Source organism: Periophthalmus magnuspinnatus, chromosome 22 (assembly GCF_009829125.3).
Source record: "Periophthalmus magnuspinnatus isolate fPerMag1 chromosome 22, fPerMag1.2.pri, whole genome shotgun sequence".
Lineage (NCBI taxonomy): Eukaryota > Metazoa > Chordata > Actinopteri > Gobiiformes > Gobiidae > Periophthalmus > Periophthalmus magnuspinnatus.
In genome coordinates, this window is record NC_047147.1 from 9,555,606 (window position 1) to 9,571,362 (window position 15,757).

The 15,757-nt window shown below is 39.7% G+C and overlaps 2 protein-coding genes across 2 annotated transcripts in view; one reads left to right on the forward strand and one right to left on the reverse strand.

Moving 5' to 3' along the window:
• Positions 1-10,223, reverse strand: part of trappc12 (trafficking protein particle complex subunit 12) — a 30,339-nt gene extending 20,116 nt beyond the window's left edge. The window contains exons 1-3 of the mRNA XM_033987912.2: positions 10,166-10,223; positions 8,508-9,777; positions 7,271-7,387 (exon numbers count right to left, since the gene is read on the reverse strand). Coding sequence (XP_033843803.1) covers positions 7,271-7,387; positions 8,508-9,770 — 1,380 coding nt within the window. The 5' untranslated portion in view covers positions 9,771-9,777; positions 10,166-10,223. The remainder of the gene's footprint in view (positions 1-7,270; positions 7,388-8,507; positions 9,778-10,165) is intronic.
• Positions 10,224-10,371: 148 nt separating this feature from the next.
• The window catches only part of eipr1 (EARP complex and GARP complex interacting protein 1), a 40,858-nt gene continuing 35,472 nt past the window's right edge, over positions 10,372-15,757 (forward strand). The window contains exons 1-3 of the mRNA XM_033988765.2: positions 10,372-10,524; positions 10,639-10,722; positions 14,453-14,585. Of these exons, the coding sequence (XP_033844656.1) occupies positions 10,483-10,524; positions 10,639-10,722; positions 14,453-14,585 (259 nt within the window). The 5' untranslated portion in view covers positions 10,372-10,482. The remainder of the gene's footprint in view (positions 10,525-10,638; positions 10,723-14,452; positions 14,586-15,757) is intronic.

The window sequence follows — 15,757 nt, forward strand, 5'->3', positions numbered from 1 at the left end:
CTGTGCCAAAAACAAGAGGTGGGATGTTTCGTGAGATAAGTTCAAGTAGTATCCCAAAGTTTGAAACTGCGTCAGAAGTGAAGAATAGAAGGAGAAATATTGCCTACTCCTCACACCAGTCAGAATGTCAATAAGTTACAAGCACTGCTGCAAGTTGTGCGCGTTTAACAATGAGTAACTTTACTGCCCATCTGTCTCCTATTTCATCTCTGCGTTATGAATATAAATAACTTGTCTTGTTTCCTAAGATATATTATAAAACATATCATAGGAAGTAATTTAATCTGCTGTAATGAAATCATAAACTTTACAATAATTGAAGCTTGTACATGTTCTGTATGAATCTGCAAATGCACTAAGGGAAAATGCACAAGTCAGCAAAAAATGCAACATAACATGTCACCACCACAAAGAACTGTCATAAACCCTGGATACACTGATGCAGGTCCGGGGATAGAATTAGCATCAAAGTATTACTCTGAGAGACCGAGAAGAGACATCGCAAATGTGTGAAACATGTGCTATTATGTAGAAAATATTTTTATCACCTCCCTCTTTTATCATTAAATTGTATCAAAACCAATCAGTCGTATACACATCACCAAACCAATATTCAGGTCTTCATCAGTTTGTATAATTCCTTGCCAATTGCTCTCACCTTTGACTTGGATGAGAAATTGCCTTAAATATCTCATACTAAAAGACACTAAAAAGAAAAGAATAAGTGTCATAATGTTATACCCCTCTCCCATCTATAATTATATGCGATCCAAGTTGGGAATAGTGGTCAAACACAGTCAGTACGCAGTGCAAGGTGAAAACCAGTACCACTCTGAGGTTTAAACATGCCCTTCAGCGCTCCAAAAGCTGACGGTGCGTTTCCTGGACCTCTGCAACCAGCGTCGGAAATGACAGCTATGTAAAAAGGTTACGATAATGACAAGGAAAGGTTACAGCAATGATATCAAAGTGCAAAGCAGCAGCTGGCTCTTTGTGGTGATTATGGTGGGTGTGTCTGTCTGACCCGGCCAAGGTGGGTGTATAGACTGGTACAGTCTGGACCCAAGCCGAAACAGCTTCACTCTGTGGGGAGAAGGACGTCCCTGGTGGTCGCTATGCGCAGGGAGCAAGAGAGATGAAGGAGAAGAAGGTAGGCCAGGAGAGGAGAGGGTTATTGCTAATGAGAGAGACAGATGAGGTCTAGCCCAAAATTGCGCTGCGGAGTTGTGTAAATGCTGACCACGACACAGCAGCAGAGGTCACACGGGAGAACAGAGGGGTAAACCAGGACACAGTAACTAGTTCAGGAATATTTAAATACGGATTTACTGCAGCTATAAGAAAGCCTAAGCCCTTGTGAAATTAGTGCATGCATCCCCAAGTAACCAGAAATCAAAAGAACCAGGTTTAATGTTGGCTGAATTATTCACCAGTTGCACTCTACAGACGCCCCAACTGATGAAACTTAGAATAGGCTGAAATATGTTCTTAATGCCTTTAATATATTCTTCTAACTTGTAAAACCTGACCAGACTACATGTCGCTTTTTCAGAGGTAGCGAATGTACGAAAAAGATCCAGAGAAGATAGAAGACATGAGGCTGTTTAGCTTTCGGGGCTAATTATCCACATGTGACAGTGGAATTATAACCAGATTTATAAACAAGGGCTGCTGCTAGATTATAAAAACTTAACAAGGACTGAGATTTTACACAAACAGATGCACATTTGCAGTCCCTTTTCATGTGATATCAGTAAGCCAACAACTTCAGTAAGCTGTTAGGCTATACAGAGGTTCTTTATAACTATACAAACATGTAAATATTGACTGCTCAATTTTGCACGTATGAACTATGTGACAAAAAAGATAAAGGCAACAAATAGGAAAGTAGGTGCAGGGAGAAATCTTAAAATTCAAGAGGGCGCTGATCAGATCTCCCACACTATTTGCCAGGTAAAAATGATATTGTGTCGGGTTAAACTTCAGGCAGTTTTTTTTTTTTTTTTTTTTTACATCTTTGGAAGTTTAACACTAAATAAAGCTGTAATGGTTGACAGATGAACTCTAACAAGCTTTGGACATGCCATGGTGTCCACTGGCAAGACACTTTCTTTGGTCAACCAATGCTGGTGGTAGGGAATCTGTGTTGGGCTTCTGTATGACTTTCAGTGTGAGTCAGGGCAGATGTGTCACTATGTGAGACTTAAGTGTTGGCAAAACTCAATTTCAAGACCAAGGAAAATACTCAACACTACCAATTATGATACTGCAATGATGACCATAATAAAACAAAACTCTTTATACAAACCCACACAAATCTTACAAGCTAACCAACTATACTTTCTATTAAAAAATAAATAAATCCAAATTTGTTTTATTATTGTACATTTTTCAGTACTTATACCTGTTGAAATGAGTATACTTTTTGATTCTTTTTTGATTTCTTTTTTTTTTTTTTTTTTTTTTACAACTATAGAACAACCATAAGACTATGGAATAAATAATGGCCATCAAGTGCTTTAAAGGTCTAGACAATATATTCAACCTGAAGCTATACGTGTCAGGTATTACTATATTAATGAAATAGTAATCTTATATGCTTCTACTGATGCTGCCCCAGTGGTGATATAACACTGCTCTTAAGGGGACATGGATCTACAGTGGCAGTGGGAGCAGTAGTCACAGCCTCAGCTCTGCAGCATGACTCACTGTGCCAGCTCACAGCACGGCTCTGCAACACACGCACTGCTCTATACCAAGTGACGCCATAAAGCAACGCAATGTGATTACCAGGAGCAGATATTATATCAAAGATAATAGGAGCTAAAAAGGAAGAGACAAGCATTTAGGTGATACTATTTCTCCACTTGTGTATGCAGTGCAGAGACGTTTTCTTGCACATTTAATTGCTACACTGATGTTTCCACCTTCCTATCTGTGGAAAAAGTCTACGTGTGTCTCAATTCTTACCTTCTCCCCAAAGCCGAGCGAGCTCCATCACCTCGGACTGACAGGCTTTGATCAGGGATTTTGTTTGATCTCAAAAGTTTGGGAGAAATCTCATAATTTATTTGCGCCTAATTCAGAATGGAAAGAGATGGAGTAGTAGACAGATGGTGGCTGATAACATTCATTAGTGGGAGTGACTTGGTAAGTGATTGTTATATCAGCAAAACTGTCACCAGGGGCGCTTCTCAGGACCAAGACCGATGCACGGAGCTTATTAAGGAGCGGGCTTTGTTGGCACCGAGAGGAGATGTTGTCCTTCAGATGGAGACCCAAGGTTCAAGTCTATGTTTGCAACCAGCTGGATGTCTGGAGGAAAACACTCGGCTCAGCAGCTCAGTAGCACGACTCTATATTGGCTACAGCTAACATTAGGTACAAAAAGGCGAGCATATTGGAGGCCCACCCAGTTTTTTGGCAAGGTGATACCTATAGTTTGAAATTGACCAAAAAGTCTACTAATCTTCTACTTATTGTCATTAGGAGCTACACAGATGGGTAATATATTACGTTTAGCAGTTTCAGAATCACAACTAAATGGATACCACTGACACCTGACCAGAAAACAACTCAACTTATAATAGTAAAAAAAAAAAATCTATTCTGTCAACTGGACAAAACGTTATTTGAGTGAAGTTCTGGTGGACAACTTCAACTAATAGTGTTATCAAGAAAACATAATTCTATGATAAATGTGAAAGAAGAAGTGTGTATGGAAGGGAAAAGGCTAAAAGGATTATATAAAGGATTATATAAAGGCCTGAGACATTTTCTGGTCATTGCTAACTTAATGTCATGCTTAACAACTTCACTGTCATATAAATCCCTTATATGACCTCATAATCATAAATTAACCACTTCACCTGCAGTGTACAAAATAATCCATAAGCAACATATCTTAAACTACACTCCAGTCTCATAAAAGGTACTGTCTTGTCCTTGTTGTGACTTTTTAGTCATAGACACTCTTTTAGAGATGACACAGTTCACAAGTGTGGGCATTCAACAAAGAAACTAGTCAAAGCTGAAGGTGTTGTTTGCTTAAGTCAATGTTTTTTTGTTTTTTTTTTAAACAAGGAAGTAATACTTTATATGGGGTCATCAACAAAATGACTTACATCAACAGTCAACACTACAGAGCACAAAGAAAACAGATTAAGTTATGCCAGATCTTTACAAATAAAATAAACCGATAAGAGAATAATGCCACCAACTATGAGGGTCAGGCATTTGAGTAACAGTATGTGCATTTTCTAGAGTGTACTTTGAAGCCCTCATAGTCCTCCATCTGCCCCCATATCTGCTTCACTCATCACTGCGTCCTCCTTTCTCCCCGCATCACGTCTTGACATGTGGGCTGTAGGCTTAGATGGTACCTGGCTGGCTTACAGTGACTCTCTCCCTCCCTTACCTCTTGCTCAAGGGAGCCACCCACAGCTCCTGGCAGACAGCATATGATCCTGTTACACAAACGCACCTACACCTATACTGTGATGAGCTCAAAGTACCATCCTGTATGTGTGTGCGTGCGTACACCCGAGTCCAGAAGGCCCTTGAAATATGCACAACGGTCCTATGCATAATACATGGGCACAGCAGGAGGAGAGAAGTTGTGAGGCGAGTGGATCTCCTCCTCTCTGTCTCTCCTCCCCTCCCATCTTCCTCTGCTCTTCACTCCATCGCACAGTCTGCCCGCTATGCATATGCCTTAACTAACAACTGTCTCTCAGTGTTATTTGTGAGGTCGCAAATTATGCCACGGCGATTGTACAAGTAGATAGACAGATTTACAGCAGTCGAGGAAATGAGGTGATACTGTGCAGTTTCAAAGGCGACATGCACTTAAAGCTCAGTGAAAGTAAAAAAAAGAAAAATAGTGTTGGTGACATCAGAACAATAAGGAGTCTCAGCAGAATTACTGACAGACAGTCTGGCGTTCAGACTAACTCTACACACCTACGGCAAGGGCTACAATGACCAACATTTTTACAGTGATATTATAAAAAGATAAAATGCACTACTAACCAATTCATAAATAGGAAAGCAAAATTTATATCTATCCTCTAAATTAGACTAGAGATGGGTACCCACGTGGAGCACTGTGGCGCCCACTGCTCCTGAGAGCTTGCCCCAGTGGCAGTGAAGAATGGGTCAAATGCAGAGGATAAACTTCCCTATGGTGACAATAAAGCATACCTTATCTTACCTTAGACTGAAAGAAGGAAAAAAAGAACATATAAAATGTTTTGCTGTAGACCAGATTTTGCCTTTCAGATATTTTTCAGAGTTTATTTACCTGTATATTGATTGGTTGAAGCCTATAATACTTCCATAAGGTGTTAAGTAAGGCACTGGAAAATTGCCAATACAGCCAACACTTAAAAAGATACAGTACCATTCAAATGCACTACACTAGCGGGAAGTTTACTATAGAGTTCATCAACCCTCATATTCATGACTTTAAACATATTTCGTTAAATTGATCAGTTATAATGTTGTTTACTTGTGAAAAGCAAACCTGGAGTTGTGTTTTGTTTCATTCACACATGTTTAACACACAAACCTTGCATATTTAGGCTGATTTATTCTCTCAAACAGAAAACACTCTGTTCTCAACACTGTATTATCACATGACATCTCCTTGTTACGTCATGTGATAATACAGGAAGCACTCTACTGTGTTTTTGTGTGAAACAAAAGACGTCTCTGGGTACATTTTTGATGAAGTAACAACATTCTAACATGACTTAAAGCTCACAAGAGTCAATTTCTCATGCAGTTGAAACCAGAATTTTACAAACACTATATAAAAAGACGCATACACTTTTCCTGCTTTAGGTCAATTAGGTTTACCAAAATGATTCTATGTTAAATGCTAGAATAATGAGGATTTTTTGGACAATTTTTCATTACTTTCTTCATAGTCAGAAGTTTACATACAGTAAGATTACTATACCTTTAAGAAAATGTGGGAAAACCCAGATGAAGATGTCATGTCTTCAGAAGCTTGTGGATTATTGACAGCTTTTGAGTTAATTTGAGACACACCTGTGGGTGCATTTGAAGGCACACCTGAAACACAGTTTTTTTGTGTAACATCATGGGAAAGTAAAAAAAAAATAAAAAAAAATAGAAAGATATCAGGAAGAGAATTGTGGACTTGCACAAGTCTGGTTCATCTTTGGGTGCAATTTCCAGATGCCTGAAGGTGCCACCTGTTCAAACTATTATACCCAAGTATAAACACTATGGGAATGTCTAGCCATCATTACGCTCAGGAAGGAGATGGGTTCTGTGTCCCAGAGATGAACATGCTTTGGTCTAAAATGTGCATATCAACTCGAGAACAAAAGCAAAAGACCTTGTTAAGATGCTGGCTGAAGCTGGTAAGAGTGTGTCATTATCCACAGTGAAACAAGTACTCTATCGACATGGGCTGAAAGGCCACTCTGCAGCAAGAAGCCATGACTTCAAAAGAAACATTAAAAAAGCCAGACTACAGTTTACGAATGCACACAGGGACAAAGACCTTAATTTTTGGAGACATGTCCTGTGGTTGGCCATAATAATACCGAAGCAACATCTAAAGACATCAGCAAGGAAGTTAAAGCTTGTGCGCAAATGGATCTCCCAAATGGACATAGACCCAAAGCATACTCCCAAACTGGTTACAAAGTGGCTTAAGGATAACAAAGTGGCCATCACAGAGCCCTGATCTCAATCCTATTGAAAATTTATGGGTAGACTTGAAAAGGCATGTGCAAGCAAGGCAGCCTACAAACATGGCTCAGTTACACCAGTTCTGTCAGGAGGAATGGGCCAAAAATGGAAGGATATCCAAAAAGGCATACAGTTTAAAGGCAATGGTACCAAAAAATGTATGTAAACTTCTCATTATTCTGTTATTTAGCAAATAGAAATGATTTTGGTAATCCTAATTAACCTAAAACATGAAAAGTTTAGTCTGATTTCATGTCAGACAGTGAGAAAAAGAAGTGTATGTATCTTTTGATATGTTGTATGTACCTCTGGTTTCAACTATAATATAGGACCTTTAAAGAGGTAGCTTAAGTAAAATAAACATGCATAAAGCTATGTAAAATAAATAAAACACCTATGACAATTTGATGATTTATTTGTAATAAATTGTCAATTTGTTCGTTGTTATTAGATAGGTGGTAGTAACAAGATATTTACCAGGTGCCAAAATGGATCAAAATTTGCTATGAAGTCATGAAATAGTTACATAGCAAAAGCAACTCACAATTAGCTGTTTGAGGCCGGAGAAGGACTGGTCCACTGAGTTGGCTGTGAGGACCTGGCGCTTCACAGCGGCCTGCTCTCCAAGTAAACGTAGCATCAGATCTTTGACTGCATCACCCTATAGGAAACAGTCAATGAAAAAATAAGACATGAACACCAAGACATCTATAAAGTTGTTCTTTGACAAGCCTGATTTAACAAAGCATTTTTTAGTGAAATTTTCTTCACAGACCAAGGGAGTGTTCTGATTCACACAAAAAATGAAATATTTTCAGCCACCACCACCAATGTCATCAGAACAAATGGCAGAGGTAATGGCAATTCAGTAAATGTAAAGTTAATAGCAAAGACAGTAGCATTATCCGGGCATCCTATGTCCTATATATCCTATGTCAGGATGCTAAATTTGCCCATATTGGAGGAAATAGAAAATAGAATATTAGAATTCTCCATACTTAAAACCAATTCTGAATTGGATCTTATTTATTTGCAGCAAACTGGCTCTTAGTGAACAACATCACTAAGAGGATGGAAAATCCTCAATTCTTATTCATTTATTCAAGAAAGCATTCGGCGACATTTGAGGGGATAATGAACACAATCTGAGCAGGGAGGTGGTCACACACATAACATTCAATGGAATAAATAAGTAAATTGGTGTTTCATCAGGGTTGTTATTATGGATAAATGTTTCTGTTAAAAAAACCAGAGGATGTTTATGAGAAAAATACATGATATGATAACCCAGGAGCAGCGATATGTGTGTGCTGAGACAAAGCAATTACACTACTGTCAGCAAGACAATTTGTAAAAGACTAACACAACAATTGAGCTTTTTCCATCCATTATGGTTATTATAGTCTAAATATTCTTGAACAGTACAGAGACAAAAATATATACTTTAAAATGACAGCTAGGCCAAGTCTGATTCATCAATATAGTACAACATTAGTTACCAGTATTTCCTTCAATTACTTATTAATACATATGTTTAATAGCAACAACTGCAAAAAAAACAAAACAAAACATTGTCTTTGTCTTACAATTAAGAACATTATTCATTCACTTGTTGGTCATATACAGGTGGAGAGTGTCAACTGCCAATTAAAGTCATTACATTTCCAGCATAAGAACATTTTTAAATTAATTAACAAGACACTACCAAATAACCCGCCTATGTAAACAATCATAATTTACAATGATTGAAAGGATTAGATGAACATTTAAATTTGTCTTACCTGTAGGTTGTCAAACTTGAGGCCTGGCATAGTGAGTTTGCTGGAATCCACATAGGCTGGGCTGTACTGCTGAGTGGCCACAGAAATCAGAACCTTCCTGGTCTCCTCCGACGGCAGCCAGGCATCATGACGCCTGTCCACTTCACTTAGACTCAGAGCTGTGGCAAACGGGTCGTCACTGCTTGAAAACACCGACTGCAGCTGGTTGAACGGCTTCGGCTGAGCTGCTGTAGTTACTGGGACAGGGGGTGTCTGAGGAGTTATAGTTTTTGATGATTCATTTAGGGTGGGTGCAAATACGGAGGTAGGAGTCCCAAAGTCCACTGTTGCCACTGGGGTTGAAATAGACGAGGAGGTAGAGGAAAGTTGGCGCTCTGGTGTGGGGCTAGAGGGCAGCTCTGCATTAGGGTTAGAAACTGAAATAAATGAGGAGGGGACAGTGAAGGAGTCAAAGAAGTCTGAAGCTGGATTGGTCTGTCCATTGTCAGAGAAGAATTTACTAAGACTCGGGCTAGGCTGACTTACGAGCGGGGCATGCAGTTTACTGGGGGTCACAGCCTCTTCACTCACCGCTGTGCTCATCATGCCAAAACTGGGAGACTTTATAAGGGTTGGTTGAAATCCATCAGGGACTAAGGCTTTAGGCTGGGTTCCATGGCTGAAGATGGTGCAAACAGGGATAGATTCCTCATTTGGGCTTGCAGTTTTGGTTTCCACTGGTGCCTGGACCTTATTTTCTTCTGATGTTTTGTTGTCTAAAGTTAAATTACTGCATGTGTCATCTTGCTGACTGTCGGTGTCTTTCATTGAATTCTCTGCTACTTTTTCCTCTGCATCTTTGTCTTCCAATAAGAAAACAATCTCTTTTGTATTTTGTCCAATCTCTGCCTCTTCCTCTTTGTTCCCGGTATTTTCTGTTTTACTGGTAGGCTCCCCTTCATCTGCATCCAGAATTGAGTCCATAGCAGCTACATCATCCTCTTCACTGTTGTTTGGGGAGTCTGAAATCATCACACTTTCCATCATTTGATCATTAAGTTTATCCAATATGCTCTCAGAAGGTGTAGCACTGCTATCCTCTTGAGGTGTGGTAAGGTCCCCACCAAGATCAATGGTTTCCTCCTGAGGTGGTTCACTTTTATCAGAGGGGACATAGCTGGTTGAAGGCTCTGGGGATGCTGGAGCGGTAGCTTCTTTAGGAACATCCTCCACCGTGATGTCCAAGGTGACTGGCCGTTCGGCTGGAGTCTCCCCGCTGTCCATCTCCACCCTTAATGACAATCAAAACACAACACTCGCATAAAAAAGTAATTCTCTATCGTCGCCTGCTAGTTTTCATGACCGATTTTAGAGGTGTACCAAGAACCATCAAGGGGCAGAACCTAATAGGCTCATCATTCTATATAAATATCTATTCAGTTCTTAACACTGTGCTCCATGACAAAGCACAAGCAAAGTACCGTGGACATTATTAAGGGTTTCTATATCGGTTAGCTGCACGCTAGTTTAGCCGGACATTGTATGTATCATGTTTTCGAGCAGATAAACTGCTGGAAAGATAGCCCCGATATCTATTTTGTGCAAATCAATGTATAAAAGGGGTCGCTATTTTTAAACTACAATCAGTAAACTAGAACGAGAAAATACTTATTTCATACCTTTATTGCAGACTGACAGCTAGAATTCTAGTACGCATGCGCTAATCATCCGAAAGCCGTAGTACGGCGTCTCAAAGCAGACAAAACTCACGTCGCAAATGTTTTTGATATTCACAACGGATCATACGTAACTTTTAACGACTAGGATAATGCTATAGTAAATGTGCTACGCACGGTGCCCAACGCTAGATATCTGCTTCTTTCAAAATGCGGAAGTAGAGCACTATTTTCTAAAAAACAGCTGTGATATTTTGATGCTTGAGGCTTTCAGTAGAAAGAAAACCTGTGCAGAAGAGGAATAAAACAACAGACTGATCATGGAGGATGACGCTCCTGTTATTTATGGACTTGAATTTCAGGTGCGTGTTGCATAATGCTCTTGGCATGGTATCATTCATTCATTACTAAATGCATGCTTTCCTCTGTCATCTGCCAATTGCTAAAGACTTTATCTTGTTGCCATCTTTGCACAGGCACGGGCTCTCACTGCTCAGACTGCGGAGACTGATGCCATTCGTTTTCTTGTTGGAACACAGTCCCTAAAATTTGACAATCAGGTAAAGTATCATGAACAGCATATGTATAACTAATGTTCTACCAGGCTATTCTAGCTGTAGATCTACTGACTTTGTGTTTTTATTGTGATGTGTTTAATTGTTGGTATTTATTCATTTCACTCCATGCCTTTATTCCAACTTAGGCAGTTAATTACAACTTCATTAAGATTAAGTTATGATTCATTCTATTTGAGCTTATTTGATGTATTTCTTTGCAATTCATCCTACAGCTAAATTGTATTTCTTATCCTATAGGAGGGATGAGGGACCAAAGATAGTACTAGCATTTGATATACAACCCAGAGTAGTTTTCAACAACCACACCAAAGTCACCCTCACACATGTAAATGGAACATTCTGATATTTGATTGAAGGTTATTGATCTCATGGGCACTGTAATTAACACACAGGTTGCTCTATTGGTAAGAATGAAGACATTAACCTGTAAATTGTAAATCGGTCCTTATGGCTGCTGCAGCCCTGCTTAATAGACTGATCAGAGGGAGATGGATGTGAATATTGTGTGTGTATTAATAGTTTCTCTGAATATGAGTGTGCGTTAGTGAAGACAAAACAGTGAGTGCGTGCATGCATGCCTGCACATCTTGGAGAGGTCATTACAGAGACAGATGACAGAAACAGTTGGCTCTGAATGGGGGAGAAATAATTAGCTCTGTGAAAGTGAGGGAGGGTGCACAGGGAGGAGAGAAATGTCTGCCTCAAAAACAGAAAAAAAAAAAAATCTATTTCCTGGCAGACTTTGGTGTGAAAACGGTCTGGCACTGAATGCAGACGTGGGTCGATCCAAGTCCTGTGCAGCGACTCTTATACAGTGCTTGTTGGAAATAGTGACAATGCATCTCGGTTGATTTAATTCACTCTGACACCATCTTAATATATTGCTTTAATGTAACCTGTTCCTCCACTCTCTTCTATCTCAGACAAAATTATTTATCCAACATATATAATAGTAGTATAGTATGACTACTTCATTATCATAAAAAAATAAATAAAATAAAATTATAATATATATATATATATATATATATATATATATATATATATATATATATATATATATATATACATTTTATTTATTTATTTATTTATTTTTGCATGAGAACACTGAAGAAAAATATGTAATTATTTGAAAGTAGGACATTATCAAACTCACAAGACAATGTCTGAATCCTCATTCTAAAGCCTTCAGTCCCTTTTGTTTGCACAGTGGTGGAAACACCTTGAAAACCATTGAGAACAGACTGTTTGAAGGCACACACCATTATCTCCATTGGTACAAATGGTCGCATTGAGACTGCAAAGAAAAAAAAAAAACTAGCGTAAGAACGAAGAAAAAGGAAATGAAATGCTCTTCTTTGTGAACCGTTTTAAACATTATTTTTCTTAAGTGATGGTCACAGTATTTTTGTTTGCCTTTGTCTTTTTCCCCAATAGAAAGATTAAATAATATTGTAAAATATGGATTTTGTACAACACATTCATCTGAAATGCAACTCACAGAACTATTAGTCCCAACAAAGAAAAGATCCATCTTAATATTCCATTAGGGAAACCCAAAATATTGATGTTTCAGGTGAGTTCAGTCAGTAAACCTTGCTTGGCCTGTGACACTCATTGTCTACATCTCTCTGCATGAATTTGCTGATCCTCTGTGGTGAGTTCAGTTCCTGCAAGTTTTAACGCGCAATATGAAAAATGTTTTTTCGATTGGCATTTTAGCCCTGATAGCTTCTGCGCTCTCCGTAAGCCTCCTGGCCTCTCCACCTCCCATTAAGCATAATGCAGGGTGGAAATGTCTCTCTTAACTCTCAGAGCACCTCTCAAATCCCTCAGAGACCAATAGCGGGAATGACAGATCGGAGGGCGCGTCGGCATGGCATTTAAGGCTGCTAACGAGATAAAGCGCTCGAGCTTGGCACCTCTCACCCGCTCGCTACTCCACAGTAGCGCTTACTGTCATCTGCGTGGCTAAAGAGCTTTAGCACAGAGAAGACCCTGAAGTGGGGGCCACCAGCCAGCTTGGTTTTATCCCTCCTGTAGCCTCTCCCCTCCTGCCTCACTACTCCCACCATCACACATAATTAAAAGGCTGGGCTGGCTGCCCAAGTGGCTGAGGGCGATGAGTCACTCCCCAGGCCTGTAAGAATGAGGCATAAATCACCTGAGGGAGGGCTGGAACTTCTCACTCCTCTCACACCTGGGTTCATTCAGGGGGACCCTATTACTAGGCCTCCCAATTACCCTGTCCCGCCGGCCTGAATTTATTTGTACCGCTCCCCCACCACCATAAAATTATAACTTTGCGTAATAATTTTTTGCTCGATGCAGTCCAACCCAAGGTTAATAGCTGCCGAGCTGACTTTGAGGTGGCTGAAGGATGCTGCCGCTCCAATGCTCCGCTCCTCTCCTCCTCTTCTCAACGCCCCCTCTTTTCATCCTCTTGTTGAGCCTGTAAAAGTTGTGCCGCCAAGGGGAGTGGAAGTGCCTGGCAGGAGTTATTGTCCAGTGCAACCCCATTAACGGTCCCCTAAGGTGCTGTAAGTGTCTCCCTTATGGGACAAACCGCCATTAATTGTCAGATCAAACCTTGAGACCCTTACTGTTTTACTGCATTGTGGGCCCTGAACTGCATTCAATCGAGGGCCCTCGTAGAATAGATTTCCATCTAATGAAAAGTAAGGAGGAGTTTCTATTAAGTTCTTATGGATGGAAGTTGTTTGTAGAACTCTTTTGTTGTAAAGTTTGTGTTTTCAAGTGTAGCCAAATCCATGGCCATTACAGTTGGTCAAGGAAATTATGCTATACTTATTATTAGTAAGTACTCTTAACTGCTACACAATGTAAAGTACATTGGTTTCAAGGGACTTTATTTGTTATATCTTTGAGAACACTGATCCAAAAGAACATCTGAAATATTTCATTATCAGTTCCATCAAGTTCTTGGTGTAAAAAACGCTGCACATTTATTATGAACTATTCAAATACCATAGAGTTATTAATCAAAAATGATATTCTTCAGTATCCACACATGGTGAAGTTACTGGACCTGTTCACATCATTTTATTTATAGAACAGTTAGGATACCAAATGTATTTGTCATAGAACTTTGTATTTTGTATATTATTATGGGACCAAAAAAAACCCCCAAAAAAACAACAAAAAAAAGCTGTCAGTTTTTACAATTTAAAAACAAAACAAAACTCCACACAATGGTTTTCAATGTCAAATATTTTTCTTGCATTTTTTTGTAGCAACCTCTTGAAAATAATGCCCTTAATTGAGAAGTTGGACACTGTACGCCGTACAAAAATGGACATGTTAAGTACACTTAGGCACGAATAAATTACGCTCCACCAGTGTTTGCTTACCAGCCCCATCTTTGGTTTATAAAAAGTCCACAATTAAAGCCTTCTCACAGAAAGGCTCTAATGGATAACGCTCTTCATCCCCAGCCCCTTTTAGCTGGCCCATTTGTCTTAAAATGTGTGATGAGCTTTTATTGCTTTCACTACCTTTTCCTCTGACTCCCAACACTAACCATACATGGAGCTATCTCAAATCCAACACAGATTCTGAAAGTAATGTAGAGTTTCCAACCACACGAAAAGAAAACTTTAAATGTAATAGGAGATGTTTTGTTAGCTGCGGGTGTCCGTCGATGTACATATAGTGAATGTTTTAACCTCCTTTCTTTGTGCTTTCTCTCCAGATTCACATCATTGACTTTGATGACGAGAATAACATCATTAATAAGAATGTCCTCCTGCACCAAGCAGGGGAGATATGGCACATTGGCGCCAGTCCTGCAGATAAAGCTGTGCTCACCACCTGCTATAACAAAAGTGAGTGTCCTTCTGCTTTCTTAATGCATATGGTTTCCTCATCTTCTCTGCTCCTGTGGTCTCCATACCTTTTTCTCTTTTATCTAGCCCTAGTTTTCTTAACAGCCTTAAGATGTAATTGGTCTTTAACAGCTAATCAATACTGGCCCGTCCTCTCTGGTCTGATAGTAGGAGCTGTGTTAGAAGTCATGTTCAGACGCTGATAGGATCAATACTAATGTGTAGACATGATGGATTATGGCAGCACCGCACTCACCGTCTGGACCAGAGAGCACTTGAAGGTCACATGGACTTTGGTCACTTCATTTGGACAATGAAACGATAAACCATCCATTTACTATGTACTGTACAGGATTCTGAAAATTCACAATTTGATATGACAATGTGATATTAAAATGTGGATTATTAAGTATTTAAGTACCGGCATATATTAAGTATATAAATATTTCTTTTAAACTTTTTAAATTCATGGTCTGGGTCGGCCACCTATCTCACATGGAGATGTTATTACTTTGCCTGGAATGTTCCACAGCATGGTATTACAGTTCTAATTTATTCAATGAAGAGCTTCCTTTGCTAAAAAACACACAGAAAAACATGAATTTTTGAAGATGAAAGCAAAGTGATGTAAAGTAAAGAAACATATGTTGAGCTACTAATGTTCTGGAACTAAATGCGTTATCCACAAATTCCTTATGAAAAGGTGACTGCTGATGTACGATCTTTTAAGAATAAGTCTTTTTGTCTGTACAAAAGTACAGCATTCTGTAGAGTGCTGTATGCTGTGTTAGCGGTTGCGTCACTTGCAGCAGACAGTGCTGTCAGATGGGACATGGCAGGGGTGACGCAAAGTGCGCGGCAGGCCTTTAGGGGTAGACACCACTGGGACAAGGTGTAGTCAGTGTGCCCCTCCCTCTCTCTCCCCTCCTCTCCCCTTCTCTCTCCCTCTTCCTCTCCCTCTCCTCCATCTCCACCACTCTTGTCTTCTGGTCCGCTGTCAGTTGAGGTGAGCATGCATGAGTTCACACACTGACAGCCACTGTGAGGCGGTCTGAAGCAGAGACAGCCCACTACGCACTGGTGAGCCCTGTATACAGTCACACATGTACATACAACATAGCCCATAGGTCAAACACACAGGTCTTAATGTATGTTTATTTAGAGCATTTTCC